The sequence below is a fragment of the Callorhinus ursinus genome, unplaced genomic scaffold (assembly GCF_003265705.2).
Source record: "Callorhinus ursinus isolate GAN/ISIS: 27379988/994484 unplaced genomic scaffold, GSC_fseal_2.0 scaffold6, whole genome shotgun sequence".
NCBI classification, from domain to species: domain Eukaryota; kingdom Metazoa; phylum Chordata; class Mammalia; order Carnivora; family Otariidae; genus Callorhinus; species Callorhinus ursinus.
Window position 1 is genome coordinate 29,966,067 of NW_027397068.1, and position 24,619 is coordinate 29,990,685.

General features: G+C 43.3%; 1 protein-coding gene across 4 annotated transcripts in view; it reads right to left on the reverse strand.

Moving 5' to 3' along the window:
- Positions 1-24,619, reverse strand: part of SLC22A16 (solute carrier family 22 member 16) — a 103,041-nt gene that overhangs the window by 38,376 nt on the left and 40,046 nt on the right. For 2 of the 4 annotated variants that reach the window (XM_025863904.2, XM_073893776.1), the window contains exon 1: positions 3,447-3,574. The exons of the other annotated variants lie outside the window; for them this stretch is intronic. In XM_025863904.2, coding sequence (XP_025719689.1) covers positions 3,447-3,499 — 53 coding nt within the window. In that variant the 5' untranslated portion in view covers positions 3,500-3,574. Of the gene's footprint in view, positions 1-3,446; positions 3,575-24,619 lie in introns of those variants that run through there. 4 annotated transcript variants of the gene reach the window in all.

Below are 24,619 nucleotides of genomic sequence, written 5' to 3' on the forward strand. Positions count from 1 at the left end.
TCAAACTTCCCTTTCCCTGTTGCAAGGATAACTTCTTGAAAAAACAAGACCCTGGGCGCATAGGTGGCTCAGTCGTTAAGCTTCTGCCTTCGGCTTGGGTCGCAGTCCTGGGGTCCTGGGATCGAGCCCCGCATCGGGCTCCCTGCTCGGCGGGAAGCCTGCTTCTCCCTCTCCACTCCCCCTGCTTGTGTTCCCTCTCTCGCTGTCTCTCTCTGTCAAATAAATTAAAAAAAAAAAAAAAAAAAACCAAGACCCTACTTCCCTAGGCAGCTAGCATTGTGACATATCACTCTCCCTTACAAAGACTATTGTCCATTGGGTGTTATCCACAGGCCCAACCTAAGGTCCCTCCGGGATAATACTTATAGATACAACACACCACTGTGTTCACAGCTAGAGAGACACACTAATGGAAAAAGAATCATACAGACACAATAAGCAGAAAACCCAGAAGCAAAGATAAGCAAAGATGACCAGAACCCCCAGAAAATGGACCCGTGTAATCTGGATGATAGGTGAAGAAATTGCTTTCAGTCCTAGATCTATATCATTCTGTACAAGGAAGCATAACAGGTGGCATCCCACTGTGGTTAAGAGCGTGGACTCCAGAACCAGATTGCCAAGATTTGAATCTTATATCTGTTACTTACAGACTCCTTAAACTTACTCCTTAAACTTTCTGTGCCTCAGTTTCCTTATCTGAAAAGTGGGTTGTTCTGGGAATGAAAAGGGTTACTACATGTATAGCGCTATAGCACACTGAAGCACACAGAAGTGTTAGCTATTATAATGTTCTTAAGGTGAAGTCAAAAAGGAAGAACCAAAGCAGCTTTTTATGTTGAAAAACAAAACAAAGCTACCTATGTCCATAGGTGTAAATCATCTATAGGCTCCACATTCCAACTCTGATATTTTAAATCATTTCTCCCCTTAAGCCAAGACAACTCAGGGATCCAGGGTCTTAGATTATCCCAGCACAGATGCTGGAGTGTGTTTCCTCAATTCCCTCTCACCCGGGCCATAAGCCATGAATTTACGGAACTTCAGTATGGCTGCAGGACAAGACCTGGAATGCCTTTTTAATTCTAAGTGTCCTGCTTTCCTCTCGTAAAGGTGATGAGGATAGTGCTTCCTCAGCCTAGAAATGACTAATGAGAAATGAAAGAGAATTAGGGTTCTCTACTTAACATTTTCACTAGGTTTCCTTAAAAGAAGGCTAAATAACAAAACCCAATGACCTCCCTTTCTATTTATAAACAATAAAAAGCATAATTAGAGCAAACATCACAGAAAACTGGGGGTCCTGTGCTCTAGTCACACTGTTTTCACCTTCTCCTGTAAGCATTAGCTTGTTACCCTTACCTTGCTACATGCTGCTTTCACAAGCCAACTGTTCCCACCAGGATGAGGACTCAGGTAACAATAATAACCAGGCTTTATTGAGAACGTCCTGAATGTTAAGACTTTTGCTCACATTATTATAGCCGGCCAAGAGTTGTCTCCCCCAATCCATTCTCCTCTTCTCCCACCATGGAGAGCTTCATTTGACCAATGTGAGTGACGACAATGGGAGCAGATGCCTCAAGCACAGGGAGCGAGCCCCATGCTGTGGATGGCGGAGCTGCCTCACCCACGTGGATCCCTGGATGATCCCATGGGACAGAACCTACCCTGAATAGTTACTGGAGAAGGACAAACTTCCAACTGAGGGATCTCTTTGTTAGCCAAACACCAAATGATATAATGACCTGAGTTAATCCCTAAAATACAGAGGGAAAGAATGGTATTTGTACCTCTTACCTCCTAGGACTACTATAAGGATGTAATGAGAGGTTGCATGTGGAGTCCTTACAATAAATATTTGGAGTACTATTATTATCCCCATTTTACAGATGAGGATGTAGTGAGTAAAATGCTAAAGATCATACAGTTAATATGTGGTAGAGCCAGGACTGGAATTCAGACATCCAACCCCGGAGCTGATCTTATAATCCCCATGCTATCCTGCTTCAAGAAGGATGAAATGAAATAATATATAAAGACCCTGGGGGAGCCCCGGGGTTGGTACCTAACTGTGCTCAGGAGAGCATCGCAGATGAGAGCGTGGGCTGTGGAAGCTGATGGACATCCAGCGACCTCCAATCTTACCCTACTATTACTAGATCTGTGACAGAGGCAAGGCCCTGGTTTTCTCATGTGTAAAATGGGTGATACCACCAATCTCACGGAGCTATACTGAAGAAGGAAGCTAAGATGTACAAAGAACTTCTGACACAGCCAGCCACAAATCTGTGTTCAATAATACAGGTCTCAGGAGGACGCAGGAGAGAGCTGGGGTCTCTTGCCCCTCCTCCGGCCGCTCAACCCCTTTTTTGGGGGGTGACCACAAAATAATAGCCAACATTTGTGCATCTTTCCAACTTGGAGAGCAGCACTGCATCATCTCTTCACTATAAGCCCAGGAGGGAGGTAAGGCAGGAATGACAGTGATTCCCATTCTGTGGATAGGAAACTGAGGCACAAATATTCTCAGAATCATATCAGAAGTAAGAGGGAGGCCAGGATTCAGACTCAGCTCCAAACTCGGATCGTCATGCTGTATAGCCCCTCACCCAGCTGCCTCTTCTCCCAAAACGTTCTGGGTCAGACTGGAGAGTTTCTCCACGAATGAACAAATGAAATATTTTTAATGTCTTAATTAATTTAACAAATGGAAGGAGGGTGTCAAGTGGCTCAATCGGGGTCCCAGTGCAGGGTGTCTGTGGGTCCCTGGCCCCACCAGCCTCAGTTTCCCAATCACTAAAATAAGGTTGCCAACACCTCCTCTGTAAGGACATCAAATGAAGCGCTGCATGTAACCACCCGACACAATGTACCAGGCACATACGAGGTTTCTATAAATGGCAACAAAATCTGACTAACGGTTGTTCCTGGGCAATACCTGCCAGGCACAGAGGGAGACCCTACGGGGCCGAGCTGGATAGCAGTCGTCCGGGAAAGTGAAAGAGGAGCCGGTTTGGCGGACCAGAGAAACGGGCCGCCAGGGACAGGCACTGCTCTACTAGGGTGACCCGGCGGCGTCTCCGGACGGGCCTGGGGACTCCGGCTCCTGCAGAGGGCGCGCCCCGGGTCCCACCTGTCGCAGCAGGCAGGCCGGCCGGGCCCGCACCCACCACTCCCGAGGCCAGCGCCCGGGCCTCTCTACTCACTGTAGGGGCGATCCCGGCGCCAGAGTCCGAGAGGACACGGCCAGGTCGGAGCCAGGAGTCTGGACGCGGGTCTTCCGACTTCCCCCACGAAAGTATGGGGAGAGGTTTTCGGATGGCTAGCGCCGCGCGAGAACCCCACCGCAACGGAAAGAAACAGACCCCACCGGCGCCTCCTCCACGTGGCTCCCGCTCCCCTCCGCCAGTCCTTCCTCCTCCTCCCCACCCCCAACTCCCTACCTGCCAAAGTGCCCTACGCGGTCAAAAATCAGCTCGAAATTGTGGGACCGCATGGTGCCGCCGTGCACTGCGCTCCCAAGCTGGGCACGCCGAGCTCGCCGAGGGCCGGGAGCCGAGGGCAGCGCGCCCCGCTCCGCCCCGCCCCGCCCCGCCCCCGCCAGCCGCGCCCCGGGGGGCCAGCCCGGCAGTCTGAGTTCCCCGCGCGCCAGAGGGCAAGGGCTGCGCGCGGGGCCGGTCGGTTTCCTCCCTCCGAGGCGCCGTCTCTCCTCCCCGCTAGCGCAGTCTCCGGCTGCTCCCCGCCGCCGCGGCCTCCTCCCGAGTGAGCTGTGGTCCCGGGAGCCCGCCGTCGCGCCCGCTCCCTCCCCGCCGCCGCATCCGACCCTCCACCCGCACCGCGTCCGCGTGGTCGCGCCTCTCGCTCTCTCTCTCTCTCTCCCTCATGTCGTCGCAGTGCCTCGGGACAGCCCAAGGCAGGAATGAGAGGCCCGGGTTAGGTTTGGGGGCTGCAAGAACCTAGCATCTTTGAAAAGACGCGCCTTCCAAGCGTGCCTCTCCAACTTGCGTGCCGAAGGATGTCCTGCAGAATTTGGTTTTCTATGTACGTTTCTGGACTCCACTCTTGACCAGCACAAATACCGCTTTCTCAGAGAAAGCCAACGGTTTGAGGGCCAGGACAGGGTCTCCAAGAGCAGAGCATAAAGAAGGGATTCTGATAACCCTGAGAAGTGACAGGCTCTGGCAGGGCTGTGTTCAAGCTTGTATGGTTCCCGAAGAGCAAAGGAACTCTCTGGGTAGAGACTCAAGCAGAACAGTATCAAAAGAAACTTGTGCTTGAACAGGATTTGAAAAACCGAGGAAAGCACACTCCCAAAGTACTTCCCTCACCACCTGGTATATTCTAGATACCTCTCCTCTGTCAGTTAAGGGTTATGAGAAATTGTATTTTCAATCCATTTATGGTGTTTTTCAATGATCAGAAGTGGTAGTTTTTATTGTAATGAAGTCAAATTCATAAATATTTTCCTTTAGAACTTGTGATTTTGTAATTTGTTTAAAAAATTCTGCTTCACCATGAGGTCACAAAAATTTTCTGTTATATTTTCTTCTAAAAGTTTTAGCTTTTGGCTTTTCTCATTTAGGTCTTAAATCCACTGGAAGAGATTGTTTGGTTTAAGATGGCGATCCAATTTTGGGTTTTTTCCATGCAGATAAAAAATTGTCCCAGCCCCATTTATTGAATACTCTGCATTTTCTCTGCATTGCCACCTCATCATCTATAAACTTTCTATTTTTGTGTGGGTTTGTTCTGGGCTCTCTAAATCTGTTCCATTGATCTACTTCTTTTTCCCTGTGCCCATGTGTCTTTATTATTATAGTTTTATACAATCTGCTCCAATCAATCTTTTACTACTACTCTAAAATACCTCTTATCAAAGTCACCATGATCTCCATGTTGCCAAAGCCAATGGTCAATTCTCAATCCTTATTTTATTTAATTCCCACTGTTAAAGAAAAATTATTTTAAAAGGTATAATCATGGAGCGCCTGGGTGGCTTAGTTAAGCATCTGCTTTTGGCTCAGGTCATGATCCCAGGGTCCTGGGATTGAGCCCCGCGTCCCGCGGGATGCCTGCTTCTCCCTCTCCCACTCCCCCTGCTTGTGTTCCCTCTCTCGCTGTGTCTCTCTCTGTCAAATAAATAAATAAATAAATCTTTAAAAAAAATTTTTCCCATCTCAAAGTGTTTCACAGTGTTTCCTGGCACCACAATATCAGTTTGTCTTTCTTAAAACATCTTCCTTGGTGCCTGTGCTTCCCCAGCCCCGTGATTTTTCTCTTACTTTCCAGCTTGCTGTTCTCTGGCACTTAGAGCCTCCTCCTTTTCCCATTTTCTCTCAATGTTGGAGTGCCCCAGGGCTCTGAGCTCTTCTCTTTTTACACTCTCCCTCAGTAGCATGACGCTGTCCAACTACAGTCCATGGGCCAAATCTGGTCTGCTACCTGCTCTAGCAAATAAAGTTTTATTGGAACCCAGTCATGCTCATTCCTTCACATATTGTCTATGGCTGCCCTCATACAGCAAAATGCCAGACTTGAGTAGTTGTGACAGACTGTATGGTCCACAAAGCCTCAAATTTTACTATCTGGCCCTTTACAGAAAAGGCTTACTGACCCATGATCTACTCCTATGGCTTTTAGTGACTCCCAGATCCACATGTCCAAGCTGACCCCAGCCCGGTACTCCAGACTTGTCAGTGCCACCACCTCGTCCACAGGTCTAAAAGCCACCTCAGACTTGCCATGACCACCTTCATTCCCACTCCTCTCCAGCATTTCCCATCTCAGTAAATGGCACCTCTTGCGCCAGCTGCTTAGGCCAAAACCCCTGGTGTCTCCTTTTATCCCTCTCCTGTTTTCATACTCCACACCCTTTTCCAACAGAAAATTCCAGGTGCTCCGCCTTCATGATAGAGCCTGATTTTCTCTACCCCCGCTGCTAACCTTCTTGTCCAAACTATCATCTCCAGCCTGGATTACACAACATCCTCCTAACTGGTCGCAATGCTTCCTCCCTTACCCCACACAGCTCCTTAAAATATAATTCCGGGTAAGACACTCCCTTGCTTGGCAGCTTTCTGTCACTGTTAGAATAAAGCCCAAAGTCCCGACATGACCCTGTCTGTTCCTCTAACTCATCTCCCACCTTTTTCTCAACCACTACTCCACTCCAGCCTCCTTGCTCATCCTAACCCGCACCCCAGCCCCCACACTTTTACACTTGCTATCCCCTCTACTTGAAACTTTTTTCCACTTTGACTTTCTATTTATTTTTCAACTTAAAAATATGCCCTCCCCAAATAAAATAGCCACAACAATAAAAACAAACAAATCATCCCCACCAACAGTCTGGAACTTTTCCTGGACCTTTATGGAGATAAAATAGACATATAACATTGTGTCCGTTTAAGGTTTGTCTTATCACTGGAAGTCTATACCACTTGACCACCTTCACCCATTTCTCCCAACCCCACCCTCACCCCTGGAAACCACTGATCTACTCTCTGTTTCTATGAGTTCGGTTTCCTCTACTTAAGACTTCTGTCTCCAAGAAGCCACAGGGCTCATTTCCTTACTTCAGTCAGGTCACTATTCAAACGTTGCTTCTTCTGGGAAGATTTCTCTGCTCCTCCTACAACATCAGTCCGCATCACTCTCTAGCCCCTTACTATGCTACCCTGCTGTATTTTTCTTCAACCTGAGATGCATACATATAATTTGATATCACTGCCATATACTATAAACTCCATGAGAGCAGGGACTTAGACATATAGTAGATGCTCAGTAAGTATGTGTGGAATGAATGAGTAAATATAATTCAAATGGGGGGATATTGAAACAAAATTTAAGCAATTTCCTAAGAGCACCAGTTTCTCCACACATGGATGGAAGAAGACAAAGGGCCTAGCTCAAATCCTACCCACAGCTTAGGCAAGTCTTGGGATTTCCTAAAAAGGAGTCCGCTAACAAAACACTTGCCCTCTTAGAAATCCAGGGAGATAATTCTAACACAAATACAGGGCAGATGTATTTCTTCGAGTAAGCAGAAATGGGATGGGGGAATAGGGAGGGGAGAAAGGCAGGGGCCCAAGAAAAACAACATTTGTGCATCCTTCTAAATCTAGATGGATTAGTTGTTCAATTGGGTGACTTGGAATCCCTGGCATGGGAGTAAATATTCTGATGCCCTGTGGCCTCACAGCTTCCAGGTCCCAACCCTCATCTCAGTCTGTTCAAAGTTTCCTTGGAGCTACATCTAGGTCCCTAAGAGGTATCCACAAATTGGAGAGAAATCAAAGAGCAAATGGTGATTAAGTTAATTGATGGGCAAAGGGTGACCCACAGTGGTGCCCGGGTGGCTCAGTCGGTTAAGCATCTGAATCTTGATTTTGGCTCAGGTCATCATCTCAGGCCCCGTGTCAACACCTCACTGGGTGTGGAGCCTGGCTTAAGATTCTCTCTCTCCCTCTCCCCGTCTCTCGCCCCCCAAACTTGTGCGCACATGCGCACATACTCTCTTTCTCAAAAACAAAGAAAAAAAACAGTGACCAAGAGCCTTACTTATAAAATGCTAAGTATGCATCAGATTATAAGGTTAGTAATAAATGTATGGAAATGGTTTTTCTGCCCATGGCTAAGAAATTACCAACAGAGCAGGAAGGGGATTTGGTGTGGGGGGGTGGGATGGGGGGACGGGTGGCAGCCCACACAGCTCCCGCCAGAGGAGGTTTGCAAGCCACTCCTCACAGGCTCTGTCCCACCTTGCCCTCCCCAAGCCCTCGACAGACTGCCACGTGCTCCTGAACTGAAATCCCTCCTCAGCAGAGCCCCGGCAGAGCCTGCCTGAAGGGAAATTCTGGAGGGAAGCTTCCTGTTGGCACCCTCGCATTTCCCTGACCACACTTCCCTCCAACTCCAGGGACCCCGTGACCTCTGTCCCCAAGGGCTCCAGACTGGGACTGGTCTCCAAGTGCCACTTCCACTCCTACCCCCACCTCACTCTGGGTCCCACCCACAGGAAGCTTCCCAGCGAAAACTGCCTCCTCTTCCTCAGCCAAAGCTCTACTGCCCAGGGTTTTCTTTTTTCTTAATTAGGAAAATACCTTTATTATTTTTTGAAATGTTCCAATACTCAATGGAAAAACCATGATAGTGGCTTTTTCACAACTTCACGGATTACAGAGAAATGACTTTCCACTTTCTTTGCAGAAATCTACCCCCCAAATCAGACAGGGCTCCATGATGTCTGAAACAGGGCAGGAAGGAAGGGCAGAGAATCAGCAAGGAGAACTGCAGCTGCCGGGGCAGTCTGAGGGTTTCTCTGCACTTTGAAAGCCCAGTTGAGTCCCGAAGGGCTGGGACCCCTCCAAGGAAGGCTCAGTCCAAGCACATTTGTGGCAGACTGAGGCAGGCTCTGTCCTCCTGACGGCCAGCAGGCCACGGAAGGCCTGAGGCGTGGCACTTGTGGCTCGGAGGCCTCAATCAAGGCAGCTTCGTGAGAACGAGAACAGGACACAGGCCTGCAGCTCAAATCCCTTTCTCTATAAAACATGGCCAGGACAGAGACTACAGGCACTGGTCGAAGGCTGCTCTAGGTTTAGAAATCTCCCCTTTTACTCAGCTCCCGAAGATAAATTTGTCAAATAGCTATTAAAAAAAAATCACAGGCGCCTGGGTGGCTCAGTCATTGAGCGTCTGCCTTCAGCTCAGGTCATGATCCCAGGGTCCTGGGATGGAGCCCCATATTGGGCTCCCTGCTCAGCGGGGAGCCTGCTTCTCCCTCTCCCTCTGCCTCTCCCCCTGCTTGTGCTCTCTCTCTCTCTCTCTCTCTCTCTCTCAAATAAATAAATAAATAATCTTTAAAAAAGAAAGAATTCAACATGAGATATTGTTGAGCATCTGCTCGGTGGGGAGTCTGCTTCTGCTTCTCCCTCTCCCTCTGCCCCTCCCCCTGCTTGTGCGCTCATACTCTCTCTCTCTCTCTCAAATAAATAAGTAAAATCTTTTTAAAAAATAAAATAAATCAGAAAGCAAACATGTGTTTCCATTTCAGCTGTAATCAGCAGTTGGCAATTTTTAGGAAAAGATGACCTGAGTCGCTCATTGTCAAGATTATCTATTTTATTGGGCCTCTGGCTCTTCCTTTCTCATCCATGGCTGGGGCAGGGGGGTACAGCTGTAGCAGAAGGCTGTTTGTGGATTTGAGACATCATGACTCTAGATGGAATTTATGCTAACATTGGGTCCTCTGTCAGAAAAAAATACCTTGGCTCCTCCACCGCCTTTGAATGATGATGTCCCTGGCATTTCTTATCCTTGGACTTCTCTTCCTGCCCTATATTCTCTCTTGATGGAGCAGATTCATCAGTATTGGAACCCAAAAAATACCACCAAAACTACTTGATAAAGTCAAGCAGAGCGGCAACAAGAGAGAGCACCGACTTGCCAGAGTCCCAGTAGTGCTCAGAGGGGAAAGGGCAAGAGCAAGTGAGGTCCTGGAGTCTGGTTTCAGGCCGGTCTTTCTATGGGATTGACTGGGGTTGGAAAAGGATCTTAGCATGTGAGTTCAGGATTGGAGAACACAAAAAGGTAAGGATTTTGAGGCAAGGTGTTAAGAGTCCTGGGAAGTAAACAGTCCTTTCATGCTTTTCATTGAAATGTTGAAGAGTTTGATGTTCGGACGCCTGGGTGGCTCAGTCGTTAAGCATCTGCCTTCAGCTCAGGTCATGATCCCAGGGTCCTGGGATCGAGTCCCACATCGGGCTCCCTCCTTGGTGGGAAGCCTGCATCTCCCTCTCCCACTCCTGCTGCTTGTGTTCCTGCTCTTGCTATCTCTCTCTCTCTGTCAGATAAATAAATAAAATCTTAAAAAAAAAAAAAAGAGTTTGATGTTCATTTAAATGCATTTGGAAAATTCCTGAAATGAACACTAAGGTATTTATAACTTTTCCTTGGCAAGAGTTTTCTGGAATAGTAAAGGCATGTTAATAAAAACAGTCAACTAGTAAAATTATGTCAATGTGGACAGTCAACCATATAAAGGTAAATGGTTTCAGTTCTCATCACCCACCTACGGGCTGCTCCAGCCTACTCCTCTCTTAATGACCTCTAGACCCTTATCCCAACTCTCTACTGGACAACTTCATCTGGTCATGCCTCAGATTACCAGATTAAGCTCTAAAATCCCCAGGTAAATAGGTCCCACCATCAGTAAAATCCTTCTATGACTCCCTGGCTTTCCAAATGAAGTTTTATCTCCTCAGCATGGCCTCCAAGGCCCCCCAGGACTGGCATACTCTTACCTCTCAGGCATCACCTCTAATCATGTTCCTACACAACCCCTTTGCTCCAGAATTGCAGGCCTCCATCAGATCCCACAATGCAGGGTGCTCATTCACACCACCACACCTTTTCCCATGCTGCTACTTCAGCCTAGAAATCCCTCCCCACCTCATCTACTGGCTAAATCTCCTAATTCTTCAGGACGCAGCTCAGGTGCTGCTTGATGCCTCATCCTTGTTGACAACTGAATGAAGTTCCAACTCCTTTCTCCAGTTTAAAAAGGTGGAGTCAGAACCACCACTTACCACCTATGTGATCTAGGACAAGTTATCTAACCTCTCTCAGTTTTCTTTTAACAGCTCTAAGTTTTCTCTTGAAGGAAATAATAGTGCCTACCTGGTCATGAGTATTAAATGAGATCAGTGTCTCCCCAGCTTTAGCATCTAACCATTGGTGACCACCTTCATGATAATTGCTGTATCTATACAAATTTATAAATGCATTTTTAAATGAACTTCAAATCACCTCACATTTTTTAAAACGATTTTATTTATTTGAGAGAGAAAGAACACATGCGAGCATGAGCAGGGGCGGGTAGAAGCAGAGAGAGAGGGACAAGCAGACTCCATGCTGAGCGTGGAGCCTGATGCAATTCTCCAAGAAAATAAGCAATCTGTTTAAGGTTGCCCATCCTTGGGTTGCAGAGCCAGATTCCAACCCAGCTCTTTCTTACTCCAAAACTATTGCTCATAACCATGACATTGGCACTGCTTGTTACAAAAAGTGCAGAATTGTGCACAGTTACCCTTAAAATGACTGGAGTGGAAATCTGGTGACTTCAAACCACCACTTTCCCCAACCTCCCTAAGAAAGCCTACAAGTAAGTTAGTATGCCATTAGCCCTCAAAGACACCCATCTGGCCGGGTGTTCAAGTCAAGTCCTTAAAATTCAAAGAAGGAAGTAATTGCTCCTGGGTGAGGTAATCTTGAAGACTTCCAGAAGAATTTAATATTTGATTCAAGATTTGAAGGATAAAAGTAAATATCGCCAGTCAGAGGCAAGGTAGAAAGCGTGTTTGAGTGAAGAAAATAGCCTGAGGAAAAAAACAGAAGTAAAAATCCAGGCATGCATGAGGCCACAGTGTGAAGCAGTGCAGCTGACTGATGAGAGCAGGCGTGGTTTGCGCTCCGCCTCGTGCCTGGCACACAGAAAATAATGGGGACATTTACCGGAACGGCCTTGGAAGGCGTCGTTAAGAGCTCACGCTCTGCCATTGACAACCTCGTCGTAAATTCCATCTTCATCACTTAAAAACCTCGACACCCCGCCCAACTCACATCTCTCTGGCATCACTACCTGGTCAAAAGGGTTGAATTCAGTGGTGGGGTCAAATGAGCCTCGAGTGCTCCAGCCACCTTTTCAGTTGCAAATAGCAGCAGACCACACTCAAACTAAAGTAAGAAAGGGACTTTTTTGACTCACTTTGGGAGAAGTCCAGGGGTAGAGCTAGCTGCATGTGTGATGGGATCCAGAGGAACAATGTCTCGGGTTTCCCTTTCTCTCATTCTCCGTCTCTTCTCTCTGCTCTTCTCTGCTTCTTTGTGTAGATCTCAATCCCCTATGAGAGAAAAACACTCCCTCCCACACCTGCAAGTCAATTTTTCAAAGCCAAGGGTGGAGGTGCACTGACCCACTGGCCTGCGGCCAGGGTAGGGAAGTCTCTGATTGGCTGGCCTGTTGCAGGGCTGGGAACTCTGATTGGCTGGCCTGTGGCAGGTCAGGGAGCTCTCCGATTGGCTAGCCTGTGGCAGGGCAGGGAACTCTGATTGGCTGGCCTGTGGCAGAGCAGGGAATCCTCTGATTGGCTGGCTGGCCTGTGTCACCTGTTCGATTCTCATCAGAAACAGCCCAATAGTACCTCATGAACTAGGGGACACACCGCTTCCTGGAAAGGGATTCCAGATGAATAACACTTAGAAACTTTTAACAGTGTACCTAACCCATGGTAAGTGCTTAATAAAAGCTAATGCTATGAGGATAGACCAAGAAGGATAAGTAAATTAGGGCCACAGTGCTTGGAGCCTTGAATTCTAGGCTGCAACCATTGAACTTTAGTTAACGGGCAGTGAGGAGCCACTGAAGGCTTTGTCCCTTGTGGTGAACAAGGTATGTTTTGTGAAAATTGGTCTGATAATGGGGGTGTGACAGAGGGAGGAGGAAGGTGGAGAAGGTGGTGGTAGGAAAGTCGATTGGGAGGGTGATACACTTGGAGGCCAGTGTTCAAGATACAAATTAGAGAGGTGATAGTAGAACCTGAATGAAGGGGATTCCCATTCAAGCAGCAGAGAGGGAAGAACGGCCGGCTTTGGCAACTGGCTGCCTGGGGAGGGCACGGACAGTGAGGAGGTGAGGAGCGCCAGAGCTTACAAGCCTGAGGGACTGAGGATGATGGCCTGGCCGTTTGGGCTCCTCTTTCCTCCCTCTTTCCATCTTCCTCCTCCTTCCCTACTGTTTTGGGAAAGATGCAAGTTTCTCCCATCCTAGAAAGCACAGTCTTTCTCTGGTGCATTTCACTGGCACAGCCACTGAGGGCTTTAGCGGGAATAGCTTTAAAAGGATTGGTTCATAAACGATGCAATATGTTAACAAAGATTCAAGTGAGTGAAATGTTTTCCCTCTTACCATAAAAGATAAGCAAACAAACGGGACTTGCAGAATGTGCAAAAGATTTGGAATAACTGTTGTAGGTCTCTTTTAAGAGCATGAAATGAATACAAGTTTTGGCTAAGAAACTTGAGTGTTATAATATATCTGTGTTAGAAATATAGGTGCGCCTGGGTGGCTCAGTGGGTTAAGCATGGGACTCTTCAGTTTGGCTCAGGTCATGATCTCAAGGTGGTGAGATCCAGTTCCGCGTGGGCTGGCGCTCAGGGCGCAGTCTGAGATTCTCTCACTGTCTCCTTCTGCCCCTCCCCCCAATACATACATACATACATACATACATACATACATACATACATTGTTTTTAAAAAGAAATGGTGAGCATAGCAGAAGATGGATTTCTCCAACTTCAGGAGAAAGGTGCAAGGTGTGTGTGTGTGTGTCTGTGTGTGTGTGTGTGTGTGTGTCTGTGTGTGTGTGTGTCTGTGTGTGTGTGTGTGTTCTGTTTCTGTGTCTGTATTTACAAGTCTATGAATGAGCTGAAGAACAATGGACACCCTGGAAGCAGCTGCATGTCACAGTGATACTGACCAAAGTAGTCAAAAAGTGAGGAGCAAGAGTGAGGAAGGAAAGAGAGAGATTTTCTTAGTCCTATGTCTAAACTGTGTTCCTTATGGGGCTTGAATGCTAAGAGGAGGGTTGCAGGGTAAGGTGCACTGGAACCATCTGGAAGAACCTGTTATTTATGCCACCCAGTCTATGGTATTTTGTTATGACAGACCAAGCTAAGATACCTGGGTATCTTTTCAGAAAAAGTTTATGCATAAACAAGCAAAAGTAAATATATTCGTTTCCGTCTTTTTTTCACACAAATGGTTCTGCAGCTTGCCATACTGTATCTTGGAGAACAGTTCAGGTCACTGTATTTCTTTTTTAAATAGCTGCATGATATTTTTCCATTGTATGAATATACTGTAGTCCATTTATCCAAACTTCTATTGCCGAACATGATGCTACAATGAACACAGGGGTCCATATAGCTTTTCAAGTTAATGTTTTCCAGTTAGTGGAATTGCTGGATCATACGGTATTTCTATTTTTAATTTTTTGAGGAAGTTCCATATTATTTTCCACAGTGGCTGTGCCAATTTACATTCCCACCAACAGTGCACGAAGGTTCCCTTTTCTCCACATCCTTGCCAACATTTGTTATTATCTTTTTGATACCAGCCATTCTAACAAGTATGAAGTGATATCTCATTACGGTTTTAATTTGCATTTCCCTGATGATTAGTAGTGTCGGACATCTTTTCATGTAGCTGTTTACCTTAAGCTTTTCTTTCATTAGAACTTCCATATTTTGTTTATTTTTTCAATTACAATGTAGTCTCCCATTACACCTTCTAATTGATTATTTTTATCATCAATAATCAATAATTTTATATTAAAAAACCTGCTTATTCTGTGTGTGTGTGTGTGTGTGTGTGTGTATTTTTTTAACCATGCCAAATTACTTCCCATATTGTTTGACATCATTTTTCAGGTGAACTCTCTTAAACTTTCAAAGAATAACATTACCTCATTTGCAAGTAGTAGTTATGCTTCCTCTTCTTTTTTTAAATATACCTCTAATTCTTCTCTTTCATCTAATTGAATTAGCTAATACCTGCAGAATGATGTTAAATAATTGTAGTGTTACTAGACATCCTTGCCTCATTTCTGACCTTAATGGGAACATATTATTTCTCCATTAAAGTCAATGCTGGCTTTGAGATAGATCTATTTAATCATGTTAAGAAAGTATCTAACTATTGCTAATTTTACTACATCTTACCAGGAATAGATATTGAATTTTATCAAATGCCTACCTAGTACCTATTGGAAAGATAATACTAATTTTCTCCTATCATAATAATAGATTTCTTAATATTGAATAGCCCTTGCATTCCTGGAATTCCTAATTGTTAATGTTAGTATTCTTTTAATATGCTACTGAAGTTTGATTGTTAATATTTATATTGAATTGTTGGATTGATATTTGTAAGTGAGATTACTCTATGGTCTTCTTTTGTAATCATTATTGCATATTATCAGTGTTATGTTGGCTTCATATAAAATAATTTGGATGCTTAGGGCCCTGGGTGGCTCAGTAGGTTAAGCGTCTGCCTTCAACTCAGGTCATGATCTCAGGGTCCTGGGATCTAGCCCCGAGCCCCACACTGGGCTCCCTGCTCAGCGGGGAGACTGCTTCTTCCCCTCCTTCTACCCACCCCCAGCTCATGTTAACTCTCTCTCTATCTCAAATAAATAAATAAAATCTAAAAATAATAATAATAATTTAGATGCTTTATTTCTCTTTCTGTGCTCTGGAATGGTTTAAATAGCTTTAGAGTCATCTTTGTCTTTCATAAAATTCCTCTTTTTTTTTATGAAATCTTGCTTTACCAACTTTTTCAGTTAACCACCTACTTGTCTTAACTGCCTTAGATAAAAATACTTTTATTATTTACAAACTTGGTAAACATTCATTATCCTTATAACCATAAGGATATTAAAATATCATCAAAATGAGGAAATAATCACAGGAATGTACAAACGTCTACATGCTACATATTTCAATACAGTATTATTTATAATAAAAGCAAAAAAGGAAGGAACTTAAGAGCTAACTATTCACAGAGGACTGGTTAAATTATGGTATTTTCTATATAATAAAATACTATGCAGCTATTGAAAGTGTTGTTTTGGTATGGGGAAATGGGTCTTTCAATTTTAATACATTCCTGAATTTTCTGAAGCTTTTACACTAGGAAATTGTTACTTTTATAATAAATAGTATATAATTTTTAAATAAAAGTTAAATAATGGTATGGTTGTATATTTATTCAGATGGAAAGATGTTCACAACAGATGACAATGCATGTTTGAGAGCAATATGATCCCATTTTTTTAATGTGTGTTTCTTTAGTTATAGAAAAAGTTTGGAGGTGATTTTCTTGAGCTAATTGAATTCGGATTTTTTAAATTTTTTTATTTATATATTTTTTAAAAATTGTATTTATTAGAGAGAGACACAGCGAGAGAGGGAACACAAGCAGGGGGAGTGGAAGAGGGAGAAGCAGGCTTCCTGCTGAGTAGGGAGCCCGATGCGGGGCTCAATCCCAGGACCCTGGGATCATGACCTGAGCCGAAAGCAGATGCCTAACAACTGAGTCACCCAGGCGCCCCCCATTTTTTTTGAAGATTTTATTTATTTATTTGAGAGAGAGCCTGTGTGAGCAAGTGGGGGGAAGGGCAGTGAGAGACGGAGAGGCAAAGAATTTCAAGCAGACTCCACAATAAGTGGGGAGCCCCACATGGGGCTTAATCTCACAACCCTGAGATCATGACCCGAGCTGAAACCAAGAGTCAGTCACTTAACGGAATGAGCCACCCAGGCACCCGTTTTTTATTTACATGTGGTTTCCATTTTCTTAGGGTGATTATGAATTAGATGAATGGATGGGCAGATAGATAAATAGATGGATGAAATGCAGCATTTCAGGATTAAACAAGAACCATTATAGAATTAACTAGATGAGAGGTCAGGGATGCTAGCTGGCTCTACCCAAATAAAACTCCCAGTACAAACCACTGGTGAAAGTAGAAAGTATTTTTTAGTCCCCCCACCACCACCTTTGGAAATTGAGCACCCACTGTCTGCTGGGCTGCCTAGTGCAGTAGCTCTGAATTTCCAGGACTTGTGTTAATCAAGTGTTCAACATTTGTCTGAAAATATCTATATACTATATTCTATAGAGTACTATAGAATATATATATCCTATAATAGGATCCTAGAATAACAGACTGTCACAGCAGCTTGGACCTTGGAGATCATTCTGGAACAACCCATGGTTTTACAAATAAAAACACTGTGCTAAGAGAGGCAACTTGGCAAACAGCAAAGTACAAACAAGGTAGAAGCTCGTTTGTTTCAATTTCTTCCCATTAGACCACAAGAGGCCCCAAACTATGGTTACTTAATAATGTATCAAAGTGTCACCCATGACTGCCAAATGAAGAAGTTCTGGAAGAAGCCAAAGATTCTATGAGGGACAGATCTTCACCTTTCCAGACCAATGACAACAATCTTTAGACAAACCTGACCAAATTCATTCTCACAAGCTTTGTCACTGAGAATGAATTTCAGTTAATGACAAAACTGAACATGAAGCCCAGTCTTTCCTGGAAATGCCAGAGTGAGCAGTCTAATTCAAATATTTTCCTCCCAAGTAATTTGACATTAACTCTTTATGAAAATGCATTTTCTATGTCAACCTTTAAAATAAACACATGTTCTTCAAGGATGCTAGAAAACACTGAGTTACATTTAGTAATTCCTAAAGTAATAACAATCTTATAATAGGCAAGAATTTTTACTTTAAAGTTCTGTTTCAACAAATATGAAGGAATAGATAATACGAGCCGATAGATAACTATTTGAAATAAATGAGTCAGTGGGCAAGGCTTGGGTCATTGTTTTGTTCTATAAATATGTTTTGCTGTTTTTGTAATAGTATTTCTGTATAGGGTCCTTTGAGTTTATGACTGAACTCCTCTGTGGAACTTGGACTCCTCCATGAAACTTTTGTGTATGGTCAAATAAAAAGGAAGTATGGAATCACATTCTTGTAAAGAGGCATTAGTAAATTACTATGTTTTTACACACAAACTACTTTGCTGATCACTGGGGGCACAACCAGAAAAGTTTAACACATAGTGCCTGCCTTAAATAGCTTCATTACCAACAAAACCATTCATCAGACCCATACAGGCAGAATTGAAAGCTAAGAAAGTTCAAAACAAGTTTAAAACCTAGTGGTCATGTCTTGTTTGTGTTACTAGAGATGTCACCCTCTTTTTTCACCCTCATTTTTATAAAATATTTTCTTCTGGGAGCAATTTCTCACCCTCTCTTCAACAGGGATAGTTCCAGGTTTTGTGAAGTCTGAAGTTTATGCGATTTGGAGAAACCACTATAGAGGATAAAAAAATTATTTAGAATGAGAAAAAAATTTCAATGCAGTTTGCATTACAAATTTCAAAAAGCTGACAAATACAAAAAAAATCACAAAATCTCAAAAACTAACCTAATATTTTTATTACTGAATGATCTGACACTCTTTTTCTTTTAATTGTTGTTTATTTATTTGACAGAGAGAGAGAGACAGTGAGAAAGGGAACACAAGCAGGGGTGGTGGGAGAGGGAGAAGCAGGCTTCCCACGGAGCAGGGAGCCAGATGTGGGGCTCGATCCCAGGACCCGGGGATCATGACCTGAGCCGAAGGCAGATGCTTAACAACTGAGCCACCCAGGTGCCCCTGCTCTGACACTCTTTATAATCCTTTTATCCTCCATAACATTGTTTGCTGGATCAAACCTCACCTGAACCAAACCACCTCTGGACTTTTCTGTTATTTAAGCCAATATTTCTCTTTATTGTCTAAGCTACTTTGAGTTATTTGCAACACAGGATACTAACTGATACAAAGATAATGAAAAACTCATAATAAACTTTAAGGATAAACGGATCTCCATGCACAAAGAAAAGCACTTGCAAAGCACAGCTTACAAAATATAGAATGTTTTGTGCAATCACACAACAACTGCCTCCAATAGCAGAAAGAACTTAGAATCACTTGATCTTTAGCACTGTGCAATAACTATAATTAAATCATACAAGGATATATGAGAGAATAAAAACACTTGTTAGGTCAGAACAGTAAAACAAAAAGATTGTTATTGCCCTGCCAAGTACTTATTAATTAGCCCTTAATGGGAATTGGTTAAATGGCATCTTTGGAGATGGGGTTGCCTAGAATTAATCATTGCCGAGTACTGTTTTGTTTTCAATGGAATAAAGAAATAATCAATCTGTGTAAAGATGAAAAAAAGTGGGGAAAAGCTTAATTGGCTAAAAACTATATTTACTTAAAATCCATTAAGTGAGGACATTTGAAAGTAGCAAGCAGAAATCATAACACGCAAACAGGCATTAGGTAATAGAACTTTAAGACATAAATGTGCTGTGGGAAAACAACAAGAGCTCTGAATAGAAAACGCTATACAACTTTTTGCAGTATGGGGAAACAAATGGTCATTTTGAAAGTGTGTGAGCTCAGCGTGGGTCTGTTTGGAAGAATGAAAGAAAGGAACCAAAACAATAATTGCAGAATATGATGGAATGGAATCCTGCTGGAACTCATGGCTTGCTTACTGCCTGCTAAATAGCGGAGTTAGGCAAAGCACACTAAGTTTTAGCATGTCTTTTACAATTTTGGTTCATTTAATGATGACCTTCTTGGATTTACCTGGAACCATAAAAGGAGAGGATAGGATAACTTGAGAGGTCTGCAAAAACAGTTACTATTGGGCATGAATTTTCTTTTAAGCAATTTGGCAAAACAGCTTCTCCAGTTGCTGCTCATAATGGAAAAATAGGTTCCTTGGCAGAATCATAGCACTGGGGCTGGGGTCTCAGAGAGCACCTCATCTAGAATGTACTTTGCCCATAAATTAAAGGGCTTGTTGAAGACCACACTGTCAGTTGGTAGCCCAGTGGGCAGTAACTAACTCCGTGTAACTTAGGTCAAAGGGATAGTTGAGCTTAAGGAGAAATGTTCCAAGTTGTAATATGTGTGCCTCCCATCCCCCTGCAAATTATCCATCAGTTCTCGCAACCTTCCTTCTCTCCACCTACTCTCAGCGGGTACCTTGGGAATATCCCTTTTCCCCCAGTTACTTCAGTTATAAAATTGAGATGTATTCTTACAGGAAAATATACCTCCATAGGTTATGTGTTCCAGGAGGGATCTCATCCACCATCACGTCTTGACCTCCTAGCCTGACGGTGGCTCTCAGCCAGTGTTTGTGGAATGACTGCCCTGTCACGAAAGGTAACTGATTTGCTGAGGAACGGCTCCCCCTGTTCAGCTGGCCTTCAGTTTCTTGGGTTTCCTATGACAGCTCATCAGCCTGCCTTGCCGGTAGGCATGATGGTCTTCACTTGTTAATTCACTTATCTTCTATGACACAACATTGACCAGCTGTCTGCCATCATAGGCAAAACTTCTCACTCACCCCTGGTGTGACTGCCTTCAATCACCCAGCCCCTTGGTCTCAGCTGACACTTCTTATTGCACCAAGGACATAGTAGAGAAAAATTAGTAAAGGTCTTGTACACACTCCCAGCATCACATCTAACCACTCTCCTGCCTTATGCCTACATACTCTGCTTTCTCACTGCTGTGAAGGACAGACTGTGTTCTAACTCAGGCCAGCCCTGCAACTTGTGAGCTGGGCCCCTGTCTCCTCTCTCCCACTCAAGGTAATCAATCGTGCAGTTACCGCCTCTCTCCCACATTCCCCTCTCTGCTTGGGAGCTCTCATCTGCATATGAGAATGTCCCAATGTCTTGACCTTAGCATCCTCGCTCCCTGGTTTCCCCCTGTCTTGATGACTATCCCTTCTCAGCGTCCTTTCCTGGATCTTTTTCTTCTTTCCAATTTCTAAATGTTGGGATTGCTCTAAGAGTCCATGGACCTCTTCTCACTCTGCACTCACTCTCTCACAGGGCTCATAGTTGTAAATACCATCCTTACACCTGGGACTCCCAAATCAGGATCCCCGGCCCTGAGCTTTTCCCCGAACTCCTATTTCTTGACATCTCCACTGGAAAATCTGATGGGCATTGAACCTTGATTTTTCCAAAACAGAATTTGTGACGATTGATCTCCCTAAAGCTGCTCATTCCCCCAGTGTCCTATATTTTAGTGAATGGTACCTTCTATCCCTTAATTATTTAGACCCCAAACTTTGGAATCTCTTTGACTCTTCTTTTCCTCTCACATGCTACACCTAAGCAGCAGCAAATCATGTCACCTCTACCTCCCAAATGTACCCCATTCCAACCACTTGTCACCACCATTTTTGCCACTCCCCTGGGCTATTGAAGTGGCCTCTCAGCTGATTTCCTGCTTTTGTTCTTGTTCGCTGACCCCAGTCGATTCACAACCCAACAGCCAGAGTGATTCTTTGGAAATATGGGGACTGCTACCTTAAAGAAACTCTCACAAGAGGACATGTACTAGAAATGTTATTTTTTTGTGATAGAAGAAAATTGGGAACAACCTCTCAGTGGAGAAATACACTGTGGCATATTCCTGCAGCAGAATACCATGCAACAGGGGGAAATCCATATGGAAGATACAGGAAAATCTTGAAAACACTGCTATATGAAAAAGGCAATTTAGGAAAGTGGTTAAATAAATTACGGTGCATCCATACAATGATAATGAATAGGTAGAACAATATGTACTAAATGGAAAGATGTTGGGGCGCCTGGGTGGCTCAGTCTGTTGAGTGTCCTGCTCTTGGTTTCAGCTCAGGTGATGATCTCATGGGTCGTGAGATTGAGCCCCACGTCAGGCTCCACACTCAGTGGGAAGTCTGCTTGAGATTCTCTCTGTCCCTCTGCCTCTACTTCTCCCCCGACTCATTCACACGTGCATGCATGCACTCTCACGCTCGCTCTCACTCTTGCTCTCTAAAATAAATAAATAAATCTTTAAAAAAATAAAAAATAAATGAAAAGATGTTCAGGATATATTGTGAAAAAGTAAACAGGAGGATCCTTTTGCCTAGTAGAAACATCCTTTAAGAAAAATAATATATGTATATGCTTAAATATATACAGAGTGTCTCTGGAAGGATACACAAAGGATGGATAAATTGGTGTCTTTTGCGGAATAGAACATAAGGGTTAGATGAAGAGGAGGACTTTTATTTTTCACTTTACACTTGGGTGCTGCAAACTTTTTACCATGAGTATGTGTGCTCTTTTATAGCCATATTGTTAATCCTGAGAAACTATGCCCACCATGCTTCTTGTCTGCTTACGTGCTTTCAGTCCAGCTCTGTGGGTGCGTAACTGTGTGTTTAACAAGTATTCATCTGGATTTATAGTGTTATTTTGCAGGAAACTGCCTCCGAACCAGCATGTGGTTAGGACTGTTCATCTCCCATTTAAATGCGGCTGCATAACACTCCCAACTGGCTGGTGAGCCCAGTGCTCAGAGGAGCTGATTGCAGTGTTAAAAAAGACTTGGAAAATTTCAGGTTTTACTGGGTTCTGAGCACTTCTTTTCTTCCCAGTATATTCAAAAGGCAAAATCTCCTGCTCTATTTCTTCCGCCCCTCCAAATAGGTAAGTTCTGTCTGCGTTCTGTGGTGTGATTGCCCTGCAGAGAAATGCTCTGTACATTCCATACAATTAATCTGTCACTATAATGGTAGCGGGAAAAGAATAGCAGCAATCATGCAGTAGAAAATGAATGCAGACTTCTGTATTACAGATTCAATTCTCTGGACAACCCTCCCCCTACAAAACAACTAAAAATGCTAGATGAAATTGTTTGGGTAGTTTAATTTATCTAAATTTAAATATATAACAAAATGTTAAATTGGGAGTTTTGAGTGAGACACCAAAACACAGTCAATATCAGGCACAAAACAAGTTATGAGACAGACCAAGATGAAGATGTTCATCACAGGTGGTCAAGAATACAACCCACTGAAGACACAAAACAGTGCAGTGACTTTCCACCTGGAACCCCACTGCAGTGGGCTCGTGACAAGATTTCCTTGGTAAGAGCCACACTGTGCGGTGAGGTGTAATGGCGCCTCTCCCAAGTCTAGTAAGAGGAGCTTGCAGGAAACCTCTTAGCTTGATATGTATTTCCAGAAATGGTGAAACACAGGGGACAAGTGACTCATGGGTGAGGAAGCTAAAGGTAGAGGCCTGGGGCAGCAAGGCAAAAAAGCAGGGTGTTTTTGCATCGTGATATATCTGCATTCTAAATTTATATGAAAATGCAAAGCACTAGAATGGCCAAAAATCTTTGGAAAAAAAAAACAACAAAGTTGGAGGACTTGTATTATGCGATTTCAAGATTTATTATAAAGCTACAGTAATTAAGACAGTGCGTGTTGGCATAAAGACATATAGAGCAACTGCACAGAAAGTCCAGAAATAGATTTACATTTATAGAGTCAATTATCTTTTGACAAATATCCCAAAGCAATTCAATGGGAAAAGAATAATATTTTCACCAATTGGTGCTTGAATAATTGGATGGTCATATGCAAAAAAAAAAAAGGAGAAAAAGATGATCTATAAAAAATAAATTGAAATGGATCAAAGACATGCACATAAGAGTAAAAATTATATAATTCTAAAAGATAACTGTACTAGCTATCTATTGCTAAATAACAATATTACCACCAACTTAGTGGCTTCGAACAACACACATTTGTTATCTCACAATTTCTGTGGGCCAGGAGTCCAGCCATGTGTAATGAGTCCTCTGCTTAGGGTCTTAGAAGAATGTAGTCAACATGTCAGCCAGGCTGCCATCTCATTCAAGGCTCCACTAGGGACAGTTACTGGCAGAAGTCTGTTTCTTGCAGTTGTAGGACTGAGGACTTCACTATCTTGCTGACTATTGGCCAGAGGCTGCCCTTAGCATCTAGACGCTACCCACAGTTCCTTATAATGTGGGGTTCCCCAAGTGAATTCTTGCTTCCTCAAAGCCAGAGAGAAAGAGACCCCAGCAAAGTGGATGTTAAAATCTTAAGTCACATAATCATGTAATCACACATAATCACATACATCTCATCAATTTTGCCATATTTATTGATTAGAAACAAGCCACAGGTCCTGCCCACACTCAAGGCCAAAAGCAATAGAACAATTAAAGAAAGTATATAACTTTTCTGCACTAGTAGGGGGGAAAATGTGCATGACCATACAAATCTTTTGTTTGTTTGTTTAAAAAATAGTTCTACACTGCTATTCCTTTTATACTGAACTGTATGGTGATATCTTTTCTATGTATGCTTTTTTTTGAGGCAAAATAGACACACAACATTATATTAGTTTCAGGTGTACAACGTAATGATTCAATATTTGTATATATCAGGAAATGATCACCAAATACGTCTAGTTAATATCCATCGCCACACATAGTTACAGAACTATCTTTCTTGTGATGAGAACTTTTAGATTTACTCTCTTAGCAACTTTCAAATATACAACACAGTAGTATCAACTATAGTCACCATGCTATACATGACCTCCCTGTGACTTATGTATTTGATAAATATAAGTTTGTACCTTTGACTCCCTTCACCTGTTTTACCCAACCCCATCTCCCCCACCTCTTTGTTCACTGTATCTATAAACTTAGTTTTCTTTTTCTTTAGATTCCACATATAAGTGAGATCATACAGTATTTGTCTTTCACTGTCTGACTTATCTCACTTAGCATAATGCCTGCAAGCTCCAACCATGTTGTCACAAATGGTAAGATTTTGTTCTTTTTTATGGTTGAATAATATTCCATTGTGTGTGTGTATGTGTGTGTGTGTATACATTTTTTAAGTTAGCTCCACGCCCAGTGTGGGGTTTGAATTTATGACCCCAAGATCAAGAGTCGTATGCTTTACTGAATGAACCACAATTTATACAATTTTTGTTTTTTTACCCATTTCATCCATCAATGAACACTTAGGTTGTTTCCATGTTTGGCTATTGTAAATAATGCTACAGTGAACATGGTGGTGCATATTATATCT